The sequence below is a fragment of the Paramormyrops kingsleyae genome, chromosome 15 (assembly GCF_048594095.1).
Source record: "Paramormyrops kingsleyae isolate MSU_618 chromosome 15, PKINGS_0.4, whole genome shotgun sequence".
In the NCBI taxonomy this organism is placed as follows: Eukaryota; Metazoa; Chordata; class Actinopteri; order Osteoglossiformes; family Mormyridae; genus Paramormyrops; species Paramormyrops kingsleyae.
Window position 1 is genome coordinate 16,501,397 of NC_132811.1, and position 15,839 is coordinate 16,517,235.

The window sequence follows — 15,839 nt, forward strand, 5'->3', positions numbered from 1 at the left end:
CACAGGACACGAGGCAGGGGGACACCCTGAATGGAAGGACAGTCCATCACAGGGCACGAGGCAGGGGGACACCCTGGACGGGAGGACAGTCCATCACAGGACACGAGGCAGGGGGACACCCTGAATGGAAGGACAGTCCATCACAGGGCACGAGGCAGGGGGACACCCTGGACGGGAGGACAGTCCATCACAGGACACGAGGCAGGGAGACACCCTGGACGGGAGGACAGTCCATCACAGGACACGAGGCAGGGGGACACCCTGGACGGAAGGCCAGTCCATCACAGGGCACGAGGCAGGGGGACACCCTGGACGGGAGGCCAGTCCATCACAGGGCACGAGGCAGGGAGACACCCTGGACGGGAGGACAGTCCATCACAGGGCACGAGGCAGGGAGACACCCTGGACGGGAGGCTCTGCACTAGAGCAGACAGCTGGATCTGAAGTGATGGCTTTTGGAAGACACCCTGTTCCCCCTCTCACAGATGCTGCATCTTAATAACAGACTGCAAAAGTGTGTAATTTCTGTAGCTCACTTGCAAAAGCAAAGCAGTAAATGTCACTGGGCGTTCGTGAAAGCAATTCAAGCTGTTGTTGTTGTTGTTTAAAGCTTGGACAGAAGCTGAGTGATTATTATAATGAATGATAAACAGATTTTATAAAAAGAAAACTGATGGGGAGTCCCTGAAGCGGGGCTAGTCAGAAACAAAATGTGTAATCATAATGGAAGATGACTAAAGGCATATACAGGGGCGGGGCCACAGAGGCACTCGCTCCAGCTGAAAGCTGATTGACCGACTGCCCTGTCATTCATCAATTCAAAACACATCATTGCTTCATAATAAGATGAGCTGCTCTATATGGATTATGCCCCTCTTATGCCTTCCAACCTCAATAAAAATAATCTAGAATCACCCCTGAAAACCTGTGCTTCTTAATACCAGACATAAGGACAAACAAGTGTATGACTGTGTCATGTTTCACAATAGAATAGTGATACTTTATTAACCCCCGTGAGGAAATTCTCTTCACTTTGCCCCATTGTGCTTCCCACGACACACCCAGACAGGGGAGCGTAAGCTTGGGATCCCAGTGAAGAGGCGGCCACTGTCTGGTGCCTAGGGAGCTGGGGGTTAAGGGCCTTGCTTAAGGCCCTTGGACATGTGTCTGTTTCGCTAAGGCCGGGCTTGAGCTGGTGACCTTCTGATCACAGACACAGAGGGTTAGCCTGTTGAGCCACACATCGCCCCTACCTCAACCTCTCAGCGATTCACGCTGTACACAGAAGATGACAGATCCCCTTTACCATTCCAACAAGCACCAGAGCAAAATAAAAGGTCAAGGTTAGCATGTTTAGCTGGCAGGCTAATTAGCATAGGGCAAACAGAGTGGAACATTAAACCCAACATAACCAGGTCTGGGCCAGGAGTCGGCGCTTACTTTTCAACAGCATTTCAAAACCCGGCATCTGATTTTATCTCAATAAATAAGTTTCTTTCCTTCTTTTGTCTAAAACACAACCCAAACACTGTAAAATACAGCTTATGTAAACAACTCATTTTGACCATTATGTGTATTGTGTCACCTTAGTCTGACATTTTATGTAAGCAACAGTTCATGTGACATTTTTTGAGAATGCAGCTCAGACAGTCCTTTAGTTTGGGGTTAAGGGCCTTGGTCAGGGGCCCAACAGTGAGACCACTCTGGTGAGAGGGATTTGAACTAACAACCTTCCAATGAGAGTCACAGAACTACTCCGCACCTCACCTGGCTGTCACCATCAGGCCTTTCCACTCAAAGCTGGTGGTCAGTATCGCAGACAGCTTCGCCCGGTAACCGGCGCTGCCAGTGGCCAGCAAACCAGGGAAAAGCCCTCTGTTTGCTTTGGATTAGCGAGCACATCGGCCATTTTGAAAGCAAGCAATCGGGATTCGGGCGAGGGGGGTGGGGGCCCTCATCAAAGTGACAGAGGGAGGGGGGAAATTTAATTAGGGGAGTGGTGAGCGAGCGGCCAGCACACTCTTTGTGTCAGCGCGCCTGCAAGCTGCTGAAAGACAAGGGCTGCTGCCCCCCCCCCCCCCAAGCTGTCAAACTGACACTCCATTGCACCAACAATGCTTTCAGAGCCGAGGGGTGAGATGGGACTCCTTCCACTGCCTGAAAGGACCTTCCAAACTCGCATGTGACTCGTCTCCAGGTGGGCGGGTGGGGGGGGGGCTTTGATCACCCGTAAACATGTGCTACTGTACCGGCACATCATGTCTCAAATTTCTTTCCAGTCTGCAGTCCAAATGGCAGACAATTGCAGTAGCATGCAAAATGTATGCAGGTGGGACAGACACCCTGGAGACCAGTTCACCTGCGGGACCTTTTATTCACATGCAAACTCAATCATTCAAAGAGAACCAGAAGCCAAGATAATTAACACCTCCTGCAAAGAGGATTTCAAATTCATTTAGGAAGTTAAGATCTTTTCAAAAGGGTTTTTTACAGCACAGCTGAGGCACAGCAACTACCCAGGGTGTATAAACACGGAAGTTAACAATGATGGCACAATTAGATTCTTGCCTCCTCCCCTGCAGTAAGTTGTGGTGCAGGGTGGGGCCATGGTACTGTACATGCTCACCCTCGCTGGTCACGGCTGTGGTCTCCTTGGCCAAAAAGCAGCTCAGGAGGAAAGAGACACCCATTAAAAATTCAAGGACAAAAAGCGAGAAATCACCACAAATTGACAAATTTCCCATAATTCCTCAACTTGTGTACCGTAAAGGCCCATGTAAAGGCCAAAGTATTGCTGCTTGTAGTAAAAATGCAGAGAAATGCAGAGGACTTAACACAGTGGGGGCGTTGTGGGGCTCAGGGGGTTAAGCCTTTGTGCCTGTGATCAGAAGGCCAGCAGCTCAAGTCCTGACCTCAGCAGAACAGTCACATGTCCATTAGGTCCTTGACCGAGGCCCTTAGCCCCTGACACTCTCCAGACACACTGGACAAGCGACTGACCTGACATTCAGACCTCAAGCTTCTGCCTAAGCTGTGTACACATGGGTGTGTGTCTCAAAGGAGGGCAAGGTGGGGGTGTGAGATGAAGCACGCCAGCATGCCTCTAATCTCGGCAGATAAAGCACCATTACAGTTAAAGAGATCCTCCTACTGGAGAGGACAGACTGACAATGCTGAACAGCATCAGGTTCTCCAGGATTCTGAAGTCCTTGAAGTATCCCTGACCTCCAACATCATCACCACTCAGGCGGAGGAAGCAAAGGCTCTGAGAGCAGACTTGGCAGCGATCTGGCCACCACAAAGTCAGCACCAGAGACATGTGCTTCTTCTGTGTCCAACCACACAGTGAAGGTCACACGAGCAAAGTTAATACCCAACATATTTTACAGTCATACTATCCAATGACAGAGGAGCACATGAAAAACATTTTTTTTTTTAGCACTGTGGCATTCTGGGTATGCATATCACTGGTGCCAGATGATGCTTCTCTTCTGCGCTGTGGGGCTCAGCGGAAATCCTGCCCTCGCAAACACTGACAGGTTTACATTAGCTAACCTCAATGCCTCCAGGAAGCTGAGAGCCCAGTATTGCGATCGCACACACCAGGCCACAAAATGAGGCCTCTTTATTTTTCTTATTGCTATTAATAAATCAGATAAAAAATAACTGGGGAGGTATGATGCAGTCTTTTGCTTTTCATTTAATGCTTGATCGTAATATCAGTACATCTTTCATTACATGAGAACAGCTGGCTCAGCGAGCCAGACGTCACCAGTGATGTCATCAGGAAGAGAGGACACACCTCATCCCACTGATCCTCCACTGGATAACTTTGGGTGACGTTCTTCCTGACAGGTATGTCATGTTTTAGGATGAGACAGTGGAAACAGTCAGAGAGGATTTCATTTTTTGTGATTTTACATAAATTCTTGTTAGACATGGTTAAGAATGGTACAATATTTTTGTTCAAGAGGTCAGAATCTAAAAATTGCATCTCATCATGAAAAAAGACCAGGAGAGTTTGTTGGGGAAAGACAAGCAGCGTCCGCAGAGTCGTGTAGTATTAAGCTTGTTAAAAGCGGCGTTAGATCGATGACACGGCGTGGTTGGGGGGGCTGAAAGTGAGGGGGGGCAGCTGGGGAAGGGCTGGGTGAGGACAGCGGAGAGGCCATTAAGCTGAAGATTAATGCTAAACGATCCTTTAGGAGGGATGAGGAGCGAGCGACACCTGGCACAGCTTCTGTCCACTCCTGGCACAAAAACGAGAACAAAAAAAAAAATATAGAACAGAACGTACCGTCTGCTAAACCTGCGGATCGCCCAAGAGCGGAAACGATGCGCTCAGGAACTGGTTCGTTGTTTCTGGGGGTCCACTTAAATGGGCACTTCTGGGCCCCCATGTCTCTAGTGTTGTGACTGTGTCGCTAATAGGTGGCCCCCAAATCTCATGGGCCTCGTGTAAATATGTGGTTTGCGAGAAAATATCTGAACACATAACCAGTAAGGAGGCGGCCTCTACGGCAGCGGTAGGGAGGCGGCCTCTAAGGCGGCAAGGAGGCGGCTTCTAAGGCGGTGACGAGGTGGCCTCTAAGGCGGTGGTAAGGAGGCGGCCTCTAAGGCGGCGAGGAGGTGGCCTCTAAGGCAGCGAGGAGGCGGCCTCTAAGGCGGCGGCTTCTAAGGCGGTGACGAGGTGGCCCCTAAGGCGGTGGTAAGGAGGCGGCCTCTAAGGCGGCGAGGAGGCGGCCTCTAAGGCGGCGAGGAGGCGGCCTCTAAGGCGGCGGCTTCTAAGGCGGTGACGAGGTGGCCTCTAAGGCGGTGGTAAGGAGGCGGCCTCTAAGGCGGCGATAAGGAGGCGGCCTCTAAGGCAAGGGTAAGGTAGACTCCGTCTGCAATGACCTAACGAGTCACAGTCCTCCACTAACGTTGAGGACATTGCTCATTACTCTTAATCACAACGCCCTCACCTACTGGGGAGGAGCTCTGCCCTCAGCCATATGCTGAACAGATGGTAAAATGTGCCTCATTACTCTAATATTATATACTGCATATATGTCATTTTTAGCAAATAACTATATAGCAATTATATACACGCACTGGTTCAATTGAAATTAGGATCAAAGGTACTTCTCTTGGGTCATGAACCAGCAACCTTCAGGTGATCAGTCCTTAACCACTATGCCACCTGAGACCTGTTGTTATGCAGCTTTTAAAGTCCCACAAGGAATGGCTGGAATGAGTTCTGATTACATTGATGGTGGTACCGAGTGCTGGATTTGTGTCAGCACCATAACGGTCCGTGCCCGGACACTATGCCTAGCGCCTGCTCCCTCGCCTGTCCTCCTCCACAACCCGGGACTCCCCCTGGGCCTCTGACGCTGATCTCAGAGCAGTTTAAGCGTGCCCTTGGTTCCCTCCTTCAGGAAAGGTGACTGGGTGATCTCAGCCAGCCCCAGCACTGCTAATAGGCACCGTCACGGAAACAAAACAGAGGAAAACCCAGCAGCCGGGAGACAGCTACACGTTGCGGGAGGCATTCTCGTGTTCTTCACCCCCCCCCCCCACACCTATATAATTTTCAACAGAAGACCCCCCTCGAATTGCCCTGCAGTAATTATCGGAATGAACAGTCACGCTGACACACACATGCAAATGCCGCATTAATAATTAAAACTTTTCGCAGCATGAAGCTCAGCATGCGACAGACCTGTGTGGAGAGTAGGCGGTGCCAATGCCAGGGAAGGTGGTGATCAGTGCCCCCCCCCCCTCAAAAAAAAGCCAAAAAATCAACAGACCAATGACCTCCAGCACTATACCAGGTTTATTCAAATTTACTGTCCAAATCAATGCACAACTGAGGGCCATTTGGGGTCAGACATCAGTATTATTACCCTTGGAGCGGTTTTTGGGGTTAAGTCCCTTGCTAGCCTCAAGATTTGAACCTATGACATTCTGGACATGAGCACAGATCCAGAGCCCACTGAGTTATACTCCACCCAGCACAGTGGGAGTAACTGCCAGTGCTCCAGGGCAGTGAAGGCCAGTGCAAAAGCAGAACAAAGAGAGGCAGGAACTGGACTCGCCTGAAAAGGACAGGCTTCCATGTTTTATGGAAATGCCGGCAGCTTGCTTTGGAGTTCCGACTCGCATCCGTAATGTGTTCTGCATTTCACAGACATGTCTGATCATGCCGGGACGTTTGATTTTGTAATTGCAGTCACCCAGACACTGCTGCTTCCTCGGTGACGTGCTCTCCGCATTCGAAGCGGACCGTCGCCACGGTTACCCTTCTGTCCCGCTGACAGGACCCCGTCGGGAAAATAATAAGGGCTGTCGCACAAGGGGAGGAAGACGGCGGCATTAGCTTAGCGCCGAGTCACGCCCGTCTTTGCTTTAAAGCCCCAGACGGTACATTCAGTACGTTTACTAAGAGCTTTACCCCTGCAGGAGGTGCTGGAGGGGCCATAACAGCAACCTAAGAGGGAACAGAGGCAGACACAGCAAGCTAAGATTGAACAGAGGCAGACACAGCAAGCTAAGAGGGAACAGAGGCAGACACAGCAAGCTAAGAGGGAACAGAGGCAGACACAGCAAGCTAAGAGGCAACAGAGGCAGACACAGCAAGCTAAGAGGGAACAGAGGCAGACACAGCAAGCTAAGAGGGAACAGAGGCAGACACAGCAAGCTAAGAGGGAACAGAGGCAGACACAGCAACCGAAAAGATATTTCAGCCCACATTTACTCATCCTCAGCTCACAGTGCTGGGAAAATGGGGCACTGGGGGCAAATTGAAGAAACAACAGGCGTAATTAACCATAGAACATGGCTACGACTCAGAAACCGCATTTACTGACGCAACGGAATCTTCATGGGAGCTTTGGAGTTTGGAGATAACAAGCAAGGGAGACCAGCAATACACAGAATACCCATAATCCCCTGCTGCTAATGAATACACCACAAGCATTCTGATACATCAGCAGGGAGCTAATATCTCAGGACATGGCAACCGCATCTACTAACCCAACAACGGGGACCAGAAGATGGTTCTGGAATATTATTTGCACTTAGATCATTTCATCTTCGCTACAGAGAGGGGTCTAGATCGATGGTCTTGTTGACTGAAAGACACATCACAGTGGTAACACTTACATTAAAAACCTATCCCCAGTCAAATATCCCTGGCGTCCTGATCTGCTCACGCACCTACATTTTAGAGTAGTTCCTGAAGACATCGTGACTTGTGTCTGAGTTACGATGGACAAGCCGCAAAGCTGACTAGTCAAATGTTTGGTGTCACCAAAGGTGCTCAACACTCACATAAATTTGCATACATTTGCATGTGAAGCCAAACCATGACTTTGGCACCAGTGTGAGTGTTTTTTAGGAAAATGAGATCCTGCAGATAGACATCAGGCCACCACAGGGTCAAACCGGTGCTTTGAGACAGGCAGCCTTCCGTTATCGTAACCGGCACCAGCTCTCCTACATGCCTCCCCACAGCGGGAGGCCACATGCCCAGGGTCATTCTGACCTCTGACCTGACACTGCCAGCTGCTCTAATTTCATGTTTTTTAAACGGATGAAATCCGCTACAATTCCATCCATCCATCTTTCAGCTGCTTATCCTGGTCAGTGCCATTGGGAGCCAATCCCAGGAAGTACAGAACACAGGACGTGCAAACTCTACCCCTAACCTGACTAGCTGACTTCATTTTGCTCTGTAAGACTTCCAGACTAGGGAGATATCATTTTGATTTTAGCCTCATTAATTGCATTAATTTAGTAAAGTCTGTTATTTTATTTCTAGCCATGTATAATCGGGGGGGTGGGGGGGGTTAGTGGCTGGTTAACTCAGACCAGACACCACTATACCAATTCGCTGGACTTAATCTCTTAGGATTACCGCGTTACCAAGAGCAAATTTTCAAGATAGCAGGCTAACAGTGAACAAAAGCATCAACGGCACTGGTTGTGCGAACAGCCAGGCGCGGGGGTGAAGTGACGACGGCTCCCCAGGCAACCAAGGAAGCCGTTCCCCAGTCCAGGAGGACAAAGCACCCCCTGTCACACTGACAATACCATCTAGCGACTTAAAAGAGAACCAGGGCGACCATGTGATGCATCGACACAACACAGCAAACACATCACCGATCTCAGTGGGCAAAAACAAAGCAGAAACAGCTTGTTACGGCTTTCCATGTTCAAATCTTCTTTCAAATAAGTCATAGTAATACATCATTTAAAAGTAACCCGACCACTGTTTGCAGAAGGTGAAGAGTTTCTTGCTTGGGATTAAGAATTGTTTCAGCTGCAGAATATCACCCAGGTAACACCAGTTTCTACAACAGATTTCCCAAACCAGTGCGACCAGTTGAAAACCCAGATGATAAAGGTTGACGGTAAATTGGTATGAGTCATCAGAGTCCATCTTAACCTTCAGCGAATTCCTCAAGTACATTATTTTCTGGGAAGACCTCAACAGGCTCTTCATCAATTATCCCTTGACCATGGCCTTGTATTCTTGTACTTGTCTAGTTGCAACCTAGTGTTTGATGTGAACAGCTCTCCTGTTAGGTTCTTGCTATATTTACTGCATATTGTATAGCTAACCTGCACTTGTTACCAGTCACTCATTGGAACCTCAGTTTAGATGCACTTTAGCCCAGTTGGCTCTTGGACAGCTGTACACTTGTGACTGTATTATTCCCCTGCCTTGTACGCCACTTTGGACAAATGCATCTGCTAAATAAATCAATAAATATGAGTGTAAATACAAGTAGAGAGTTTTCACTAAAATAGGAAATAGTAGAAGTTTTGGTATACAATTATTCGTCATACCATGCATGTATGTGTAATGGGGTGAGCGTGCTTTTCGAATGCAGAGGTTTTGTTGATAGCTCTCTGCATCACCTACCTGTGAATAAACAGAGAATTTCCATATTTGCGCATTATTTCCCGCATTAATGAGCCCAACGCTGCTGTCAAGCAGTCATCCTCTCACCAGGAATCGGGTTCTGTTACACCCTGGGAATAAGCAGCATGGGTGTGATATTCCCATCTTCCGGAGAATTCCCCTTTGCGGGCCGACAGATTGTAGGGATAACAGCAACGAGTATAAGCATTAATGCTCTCGGGAGCAGATCTGGCTGGGAGGATGACGGGCGAAAGAGAAAAAGCCTTCAAACAGAATATCTATCAGAGTGGCAGCCTATCTGTCCTGGTTTTTCCGCGTCTTTTTCCGTGGATTTTAGGGACATTTATTTATCTTCACTCCGCTATCAGTCTCCGTTTGGAATTTTCCATCGAGTCATCAGATTTAAACACATTTCAGATTTAAACAGATACACATGCAGGATAATTTATAAGAGATGTGTTATTTGCGGGGAGAAAACACAAACTTACGCTGGTGTTTACCGTTTTCCGTATGTCTACATTGTGCTGGTTTTAAGTAACAGGCCACATCAGAGGCCACGGCACACTGTGACTTCTTCGCCTCTCACCATACTGTTATGAGCTCACTCTGTGATTCCCACGGTTTATTTACCACTCGGCAAATAAAAGTAGATGGGAAACAACATCTCAGAGGGTTCGTTCATCAGACATCTTCCATTCCAACCCTTGAATCGTGACCTTCTGATCATGGGCACAGAGCTGGCGGCCCCAATCCAGTGCATTGTCCCAAAGACCATCAACCATCACAGCCAAACGTCAAGGTACCCTGGACCTTTCCTAAACAAAGGTATACCCACATTTAGCCAGACAGAGACTTCTCTGCGCCCAGGGTCAACTATCTGAAGACTTTTGGGCTGCAATTACAGTCACTAGAAAGGCATCTACAAGACACAACATCCTCTGATGACAGGGTCATGAAGAGCAGATGAAGAACCAAAAAGTGGACTCAAACAGCAGAAAATCCCCAAAAAACTCAAACTATTCAAGCTATTCTCAAACTATTCAAGACAGTCACTGATCAGTAAACAGCTACCAAACTCTGAGATGAGCCAAGATGGAGAATAGTCACATGTTTCCATTGTCCAATCACAGACAGTTTCCAACTGGTCTTCAGCACCACTGAGAAAATCACAGAAGCCACATCTACTAACCTCTACCAACTGCACCAACACTGCCAAGCCAAGGAGGGTCAACTGGACAAACAACACTGCTGGAGAATTAACATAATGACCAAATCATCATGTGTTGTTATGTATGTAAAAATTTCCATGCATCATGGATAACTCAAGCATCCTTGATGTTGATGTGAACATATTCAGATTCTTTTCATACAATTCCAAGTCAAATTCATATGCAGTTGACCAAATATTTGCGATTGCAGTTTGTGATTGCAAATAATTTTTCAATTTTTTTTTTTCTTCAAACTGAAAACTCAAGATTTCACTCGTGTCGCTGGTTCGGATGATATGGGTGCAGCCACAGTGACTCAGCCTTTATCCATATTCAGCTATCTGCAAATAATTGCATGTAATACAACTAGTTTTGCAGGGATAGCTTGATATTCAAAAACAAACAAAGCAACCAGCAGTCAAAACATAAACCTGCCTCATTGAAATTCACTTCAGCTGGGCTGCCAGCTTCCGCTGTTCCATCAGCCACCAGCGGGGGCGATGTCTCTGATTGGGAGAAGAAGGGCAAGATGGCCGCCTGGTGCTCAAAGCCCCGTTACGTGCATAATCCCTTCGGGGGGGGTGCTGTACAGATCAAAGGCTCCCATCAAAGACATTGATTGGGAGATCAAATCGGCAGGACGGTCACAGTAAGGGGCGGCAGCTTTGATACACACTGAACTAAATCCGTCACCCCCCCCTCCCCACCCCGGCCGAGGTATAAATGGGCTCTAGGCACTCAAGATCGGTCCAATGGCGGGGTGCACAGTGCCCATGCCCAAGGTTACGCAGCAAACGCAAAGACACACACACACGGCCGCACGCACACGCACACGCACACACTTTTTACTTACTGCACAAACACACACAGAAAGCATGTGAAAGGAAGACATAATCTCCCCCTTTCTTCATGGGCATCCACGCATGCGGTGACCGGAAAGGCAGTTCCCTACACTCACACTGTGCCAGTGACGAGCCGTTACGCAGCCGAGGAGCTGGACCGCTAAAGGTTCCAGATGAACCCTAAACCAGTCTGCCCGCTTCATTCAGACCCTGATAAGCTCAAGCCCTGATAGCACAAAGCCACCAATTATAAAGTGTGTGTGTGCGCGTGTGTGTATGTGTGCGTGTGCGAGCGGGTTTACCTATCCTTATGGGGACATAATGTCCCCATAACGTGATAAATATCCGTTTTTTTTCCCTTATGGGGACCGGTTTCCTGGTCCCCATAAGGGAAAACTCTATTTTATAAAAATCGGTGACTGCTATGAAAAAACTAAAAATGCAAAAACTCTTGTATTTTGTTAGGTTACTTATGGTTATGGTTAGGGCAGGGTAGGGGTTAAGGTTGTCATAGTTAGCGTTAGCATTTTTCCCATTGAAATGAATGAGCGGTCCCCATAAGGATATGTTTACCCTACATGTGCGTGTGTGTGTATGTGTGTGTGTGTGCGTGTGTGGCCGTTCCCCACTTTGCCCGACCCACTGCACAGAAACAATCAACAGCTGATCCTCAGAAGACCGTCCACCTGTACAATATTAATAAGCTTGGTTTTTGAAGCCCGAACACATGGACTAAGTGTAAATTGTCTAAGTCCCTGCCAGCCCATCGTTTTACTGATGATTATTCAGACATGACCTCCTGTCCATAAGGGTGATAAGAGTCAGCAGACTGAGCAGAGCATCAGGCTTCATCCTTATGGAAAATGACAGACGCAGGGCTGGATATTCAAACCAGACGGCCGCAGGAGCAGCGACGGCAAAGGAAAGGAATGGAGTCGTTTGTCATTTTAGGAAAATCAACGCCGGCACAAACAGGTAGGACTGGGAACTGAACAGCAGCTCGAACACGAGTGCTTATGCTCCCCCCAGTGCTTACGCAGTGCCGCGACCCCAAACTCCACCGGTGTCATGGCACCAGCAGGCTAACCAGGTTAGGAGCGTGTGAGCCAGACTCCTGGTCCTGGTTTTCGCCAGTTATTCCTGCCAGATCTTCCCAGGTGATTCAAAGCAGCCCAGAGCCAGGTCAGCGTCCCCCCCCCCCCCCCCCCAAAACAAATTGTCCCGCTGCACAGAGATGCACCCCCGCCCCCCGCCACCGCGTGTGTGTGGGGGGGGGAGGTGTCTTACCAGGTGTGCGCCACAGTGAAGCGCCGCCGCTGCCGCACGCTCTTGTTCACCATCATCTTCCGGAAGAGCCGTGGTGAGGTGCGGGGGGAGCCGCTTTGAGTGCCGGCCACCGGGGGGGGCTCCAGCTCCAGCCGTACGCACTCCCCCCATGTGAACTCCACACCGGCCGGCTCCGCGCCCGACATGCTGCCGTCCCGGGGGGGGAGGTAAGGGGGGCGACTCTGAAGGCTCCGGCTGGGGGTGGGGTGAGGGGGGGCGCTATATCATAAAGAGGAGCAGGGGGAGAGGGCGATCCCTGCTGAGCCAGCTGTATCTGCCACACCCCCTCGGTGTCCCAGCTTTCTGCTGCACGGCGTTCCCTCACATGGGTCTTCCGAAAGACTCCTGCTGGGACGACGACTAGAGGGAAGGCACGGAAACACCCGGAAAGGATGACTGCTAGAGCGCCACCCCTGCCTCCTATCCGCTCTCTCCCTCTCTCTCTCTCTCTCTCTCTCTCTCTCCCCCCGTCTTCCTCTGTGTCAGCAGCTTTCCGCCGTGTCCGTGAAGTACACACCAGCACGCGCTGAATCCATTGAGTTCCTGGAACCACCCTTATAAAATATTCATCTGGGTCTCTGACAGACGCGTTCCCTTCGTCCAGCCACTCTCGCTCTCTCTCTGACCCCTCTTCTGCAGTCACAAGCACAGCCTCGCAGGAGCAGCCGAGCCCACTGTTCATTGAGAATAAACATTTCTGAAGTCCGCACATTCAGACAGCGGCGTGGAGGCCCCGCCCCCTCCGCACTCTGATTGGCCGCCAGCCTTTTTGACGACAGCCAGGAATGATTTGTCGGGTCTTTAGGTGACTGTGGATTTGCAGCTGAATGCTGACCTTTAGTATCTCACTGTCATTCAAGTCACAGATTTTTTTTTTTGTTAAATATCACACTGGAAGGAGATGATATTTACAACACGCAGAGAGGAGTCTTGAGCTGTGGTGTGTTTCCCTTTGGAGGGACATCCTTCATTTCCACAGAGACGTCATGGAGTAAAAATAAGGGGGTAAAATTTCAAATAAAAAAGCAAGTCTGTGACTTTTTATTTGTGACAGCTACATAAAAGCCTCAGTTTATGGACCTTAAAAGTCCAGATGATTCTAGAATCATAAACCAGCGGCTGCCCACAACAAACCAAAAAAGAGAGAGTGTATCTGCTTAAGCCATACAAACTGAGAATGGCTTCCACACGCTGACGCTGGTCCGGGCTCCGAGGGCAACCCAGCCGTCTGGCACGCCGGCATCAGCGACGTACAGTAACGGAGGCAATTATTTCACGAGCTGCCACAGATTACACTAATCTCTGCTACCGTCCTTGCCATGGCAACAGCCACCAGCGTTTCCCCCAGCGACCTCCATGGGATTTCTGTGAGTGACCTTGAGATGGGGGGGGGGCGGGGGGGCAGATCGCTGACCACACTAGGGGGCAAAACCAACCCCATGACACCGCAGTGCCTGTCCTGTTCAATCGGCACAGACATGTACGATGCGTCACTGTTTTGTGGTACAACAGGCGCTCGGCCTGTGCTCGGCCTGTGCTCGGCCTGTGCTCGGCCTGTGCTTGGGCATAAGACATACACAGAGGTTTTTAAACGGAAAAACTTTCTGGCAGTTTCCCTGCAGATACTGCACACAAGGCACCTCAAAGCATTTTTCCCCTCCGAGTCCAGGGCGAGAGTCCATGTCTCCTGGCACTGAGCTGATATTAGCGCTCCCGAAACCATGTGCCCTTGTGGCACGATGACGTTCCGTCGAGCCACGCGTGAGTGTCCAGAGGCACCGGGTGACATTGAACTTCAACTCCAAAAGACAAGCATGCGACAAAGACAGGCACGTGAAAAAGACGGGAATACAGGAAGATGTATGCATTTAAAAACAGGCCAGTTGGAAGGGAGGCTAATTTGAATGCATGCACATTGGAAGATGGCCGCAGTGAAATACAGGCACACTAGAATTCGGGCGCAATGAAAGACGGGCACATTTCAATACGGGCACATGGAGAGATGGGCTAATTTAAAAACAGACACACTGAAAGACAGCCACACTGAAAGGCAGACGTATTGAAGGACAAGCACAATGAAAGACAGGCATATTGAAATACAGGCATGCAGAGAGATGGGCACACAGGAAATGCAGGGCTAATTTTAAAATTTTAAAGAAGGGCTGATTTAAAGACGGGCACATTGGAAGACGGCCCCACTGAAACGCAGGCTAATTTAAAAACGGTCACATTGGAAGACAGCCACACTGAAACACAGGCTAATTTAATGACCGGCACATTGAGAGATGGGCATGCAGGAAGAAGGGCTAACTTAAACACGGACACATTGAAGGACGTTCACACAGAAAGACAGGCAAGCAGAAAGACACCTTAGTCCTGGTTTTTGTGCTTGAACTCCTTAAGGAGGGAAGTGACTTGAGAATGACAGGTTGACAACATTACAATGCAGCAGGATTGTTGTGAGTTCAGTTTAGACCCAAAGGCAATGAATACAACTGTGTTGGCATCCACGTCGTCTAGGCCTGAGTAGCTTCTTGCTTACATATTCAGGGCTGTCGGACACAGAGAGGTTTCTTGCTCTGTTGTGTAATGCTTAATGAGTACATATACATCACGCTTATGACAGGAATATCTCTGACAGAATAAGTGATATAGGAAGTAGGTTGGGTCTATCTGAAAAGCAGCTGAAAGCCTCACCTTAATGAATGCAGTGTGGTGAGAATGTTTCAGGTTCACCATACGAGAGTCTGACCAAAGAGGCCACAAAACAAACCGCAAGTCTGACCAAAGAGGCCACAAAACAAACCGCAAGCCTGACCAAAGAGGACACAAAACAAACCGCAAGTCTGACCAAAGAGGCCACAAAACAAACCGCAAGTCTGACCAAAGAGGACACAAAACAAACCGCAAGTCTGACCAAAGAGGCCACAAAACAAACCGCAAGCCTGACCAAACACAACATGTGACATTGTGAAGGTCGGGGCTTCTGGGGTCCTGGGCCATTTCCAAAAGTAGAATACAAGACAAATGATTTGGAAGTTTGGTGTACAGCTGGAGCCACTGGGAGTCCGCATGGAAATGCAAATAAAAAAAACAGTTCTAGCTTCCATGTGACGTAATGGTGTCCTACATACTGAAAAACAATTATGCTCCAAAAATACAGCTGTCTGCTAGCCTCTAGCTTGGGGACAATGTAGAAAATCCATCATTCCTGGGCCAAAAATAAGATGAAAAAGGGAGAGAAGGAAGGCATGAATATTACATGAAGGTAATACTGCTGTGTACCACTCTGAAGAAAATCCTGCAATTAAAAATATAAGCAGGAGTTTCGGGTAAAACAAAGAAGAGAAGAGGAAGGAGAGAAAAGGAGAGGAGACGGAATAGGAGGGCAAAGAGGAGAGGGGGCAGTATAAGAACAGGAGAGCAGGTCGGGACAGGAGAAGAGGACAGGAAATAGGAGAGGAATGGGGACAAGGGAATAAACAGGAGAGGAGAGGAGAGGAGAGGAGAGGAAAGGTAGACAGGAAATAGGAGAGGAGAGGGGACAAGGGA

General features: G+C 49.0%; 1 protein-coding gene across 2 annotated transcripts in view; it reads right to left on the reverse strand.

Annotated features, from left to right (window-relative positions):
* Nucleotides 1–15,839, reverse strand: part of pde4ba (phosphodiesterase 4B, cAMP-specific a) — a 99,879-nt gene that overhangs the window by 46,859 nt on the left and 37,181 nt on the right. The window contains exon 1 of one of the 2 annotated variants that reach the window (XM_072699516.1): nt 12,249–12,319. The exons of the other annotated variant lie outside the window; for it this stretch is intronic. Coding sequence (XP_072555617.1) covers nt 12,249–12,304 — 56 coding nt within the window. The 5' untranslated portion in view covers nt 12,305–12,319. Of the gene's footprint in view, nt 1–12,248; nt 12,320–15,839 lie in introns of those variants that run through there. 2 annotated transcript variants of the gene reach the window in all.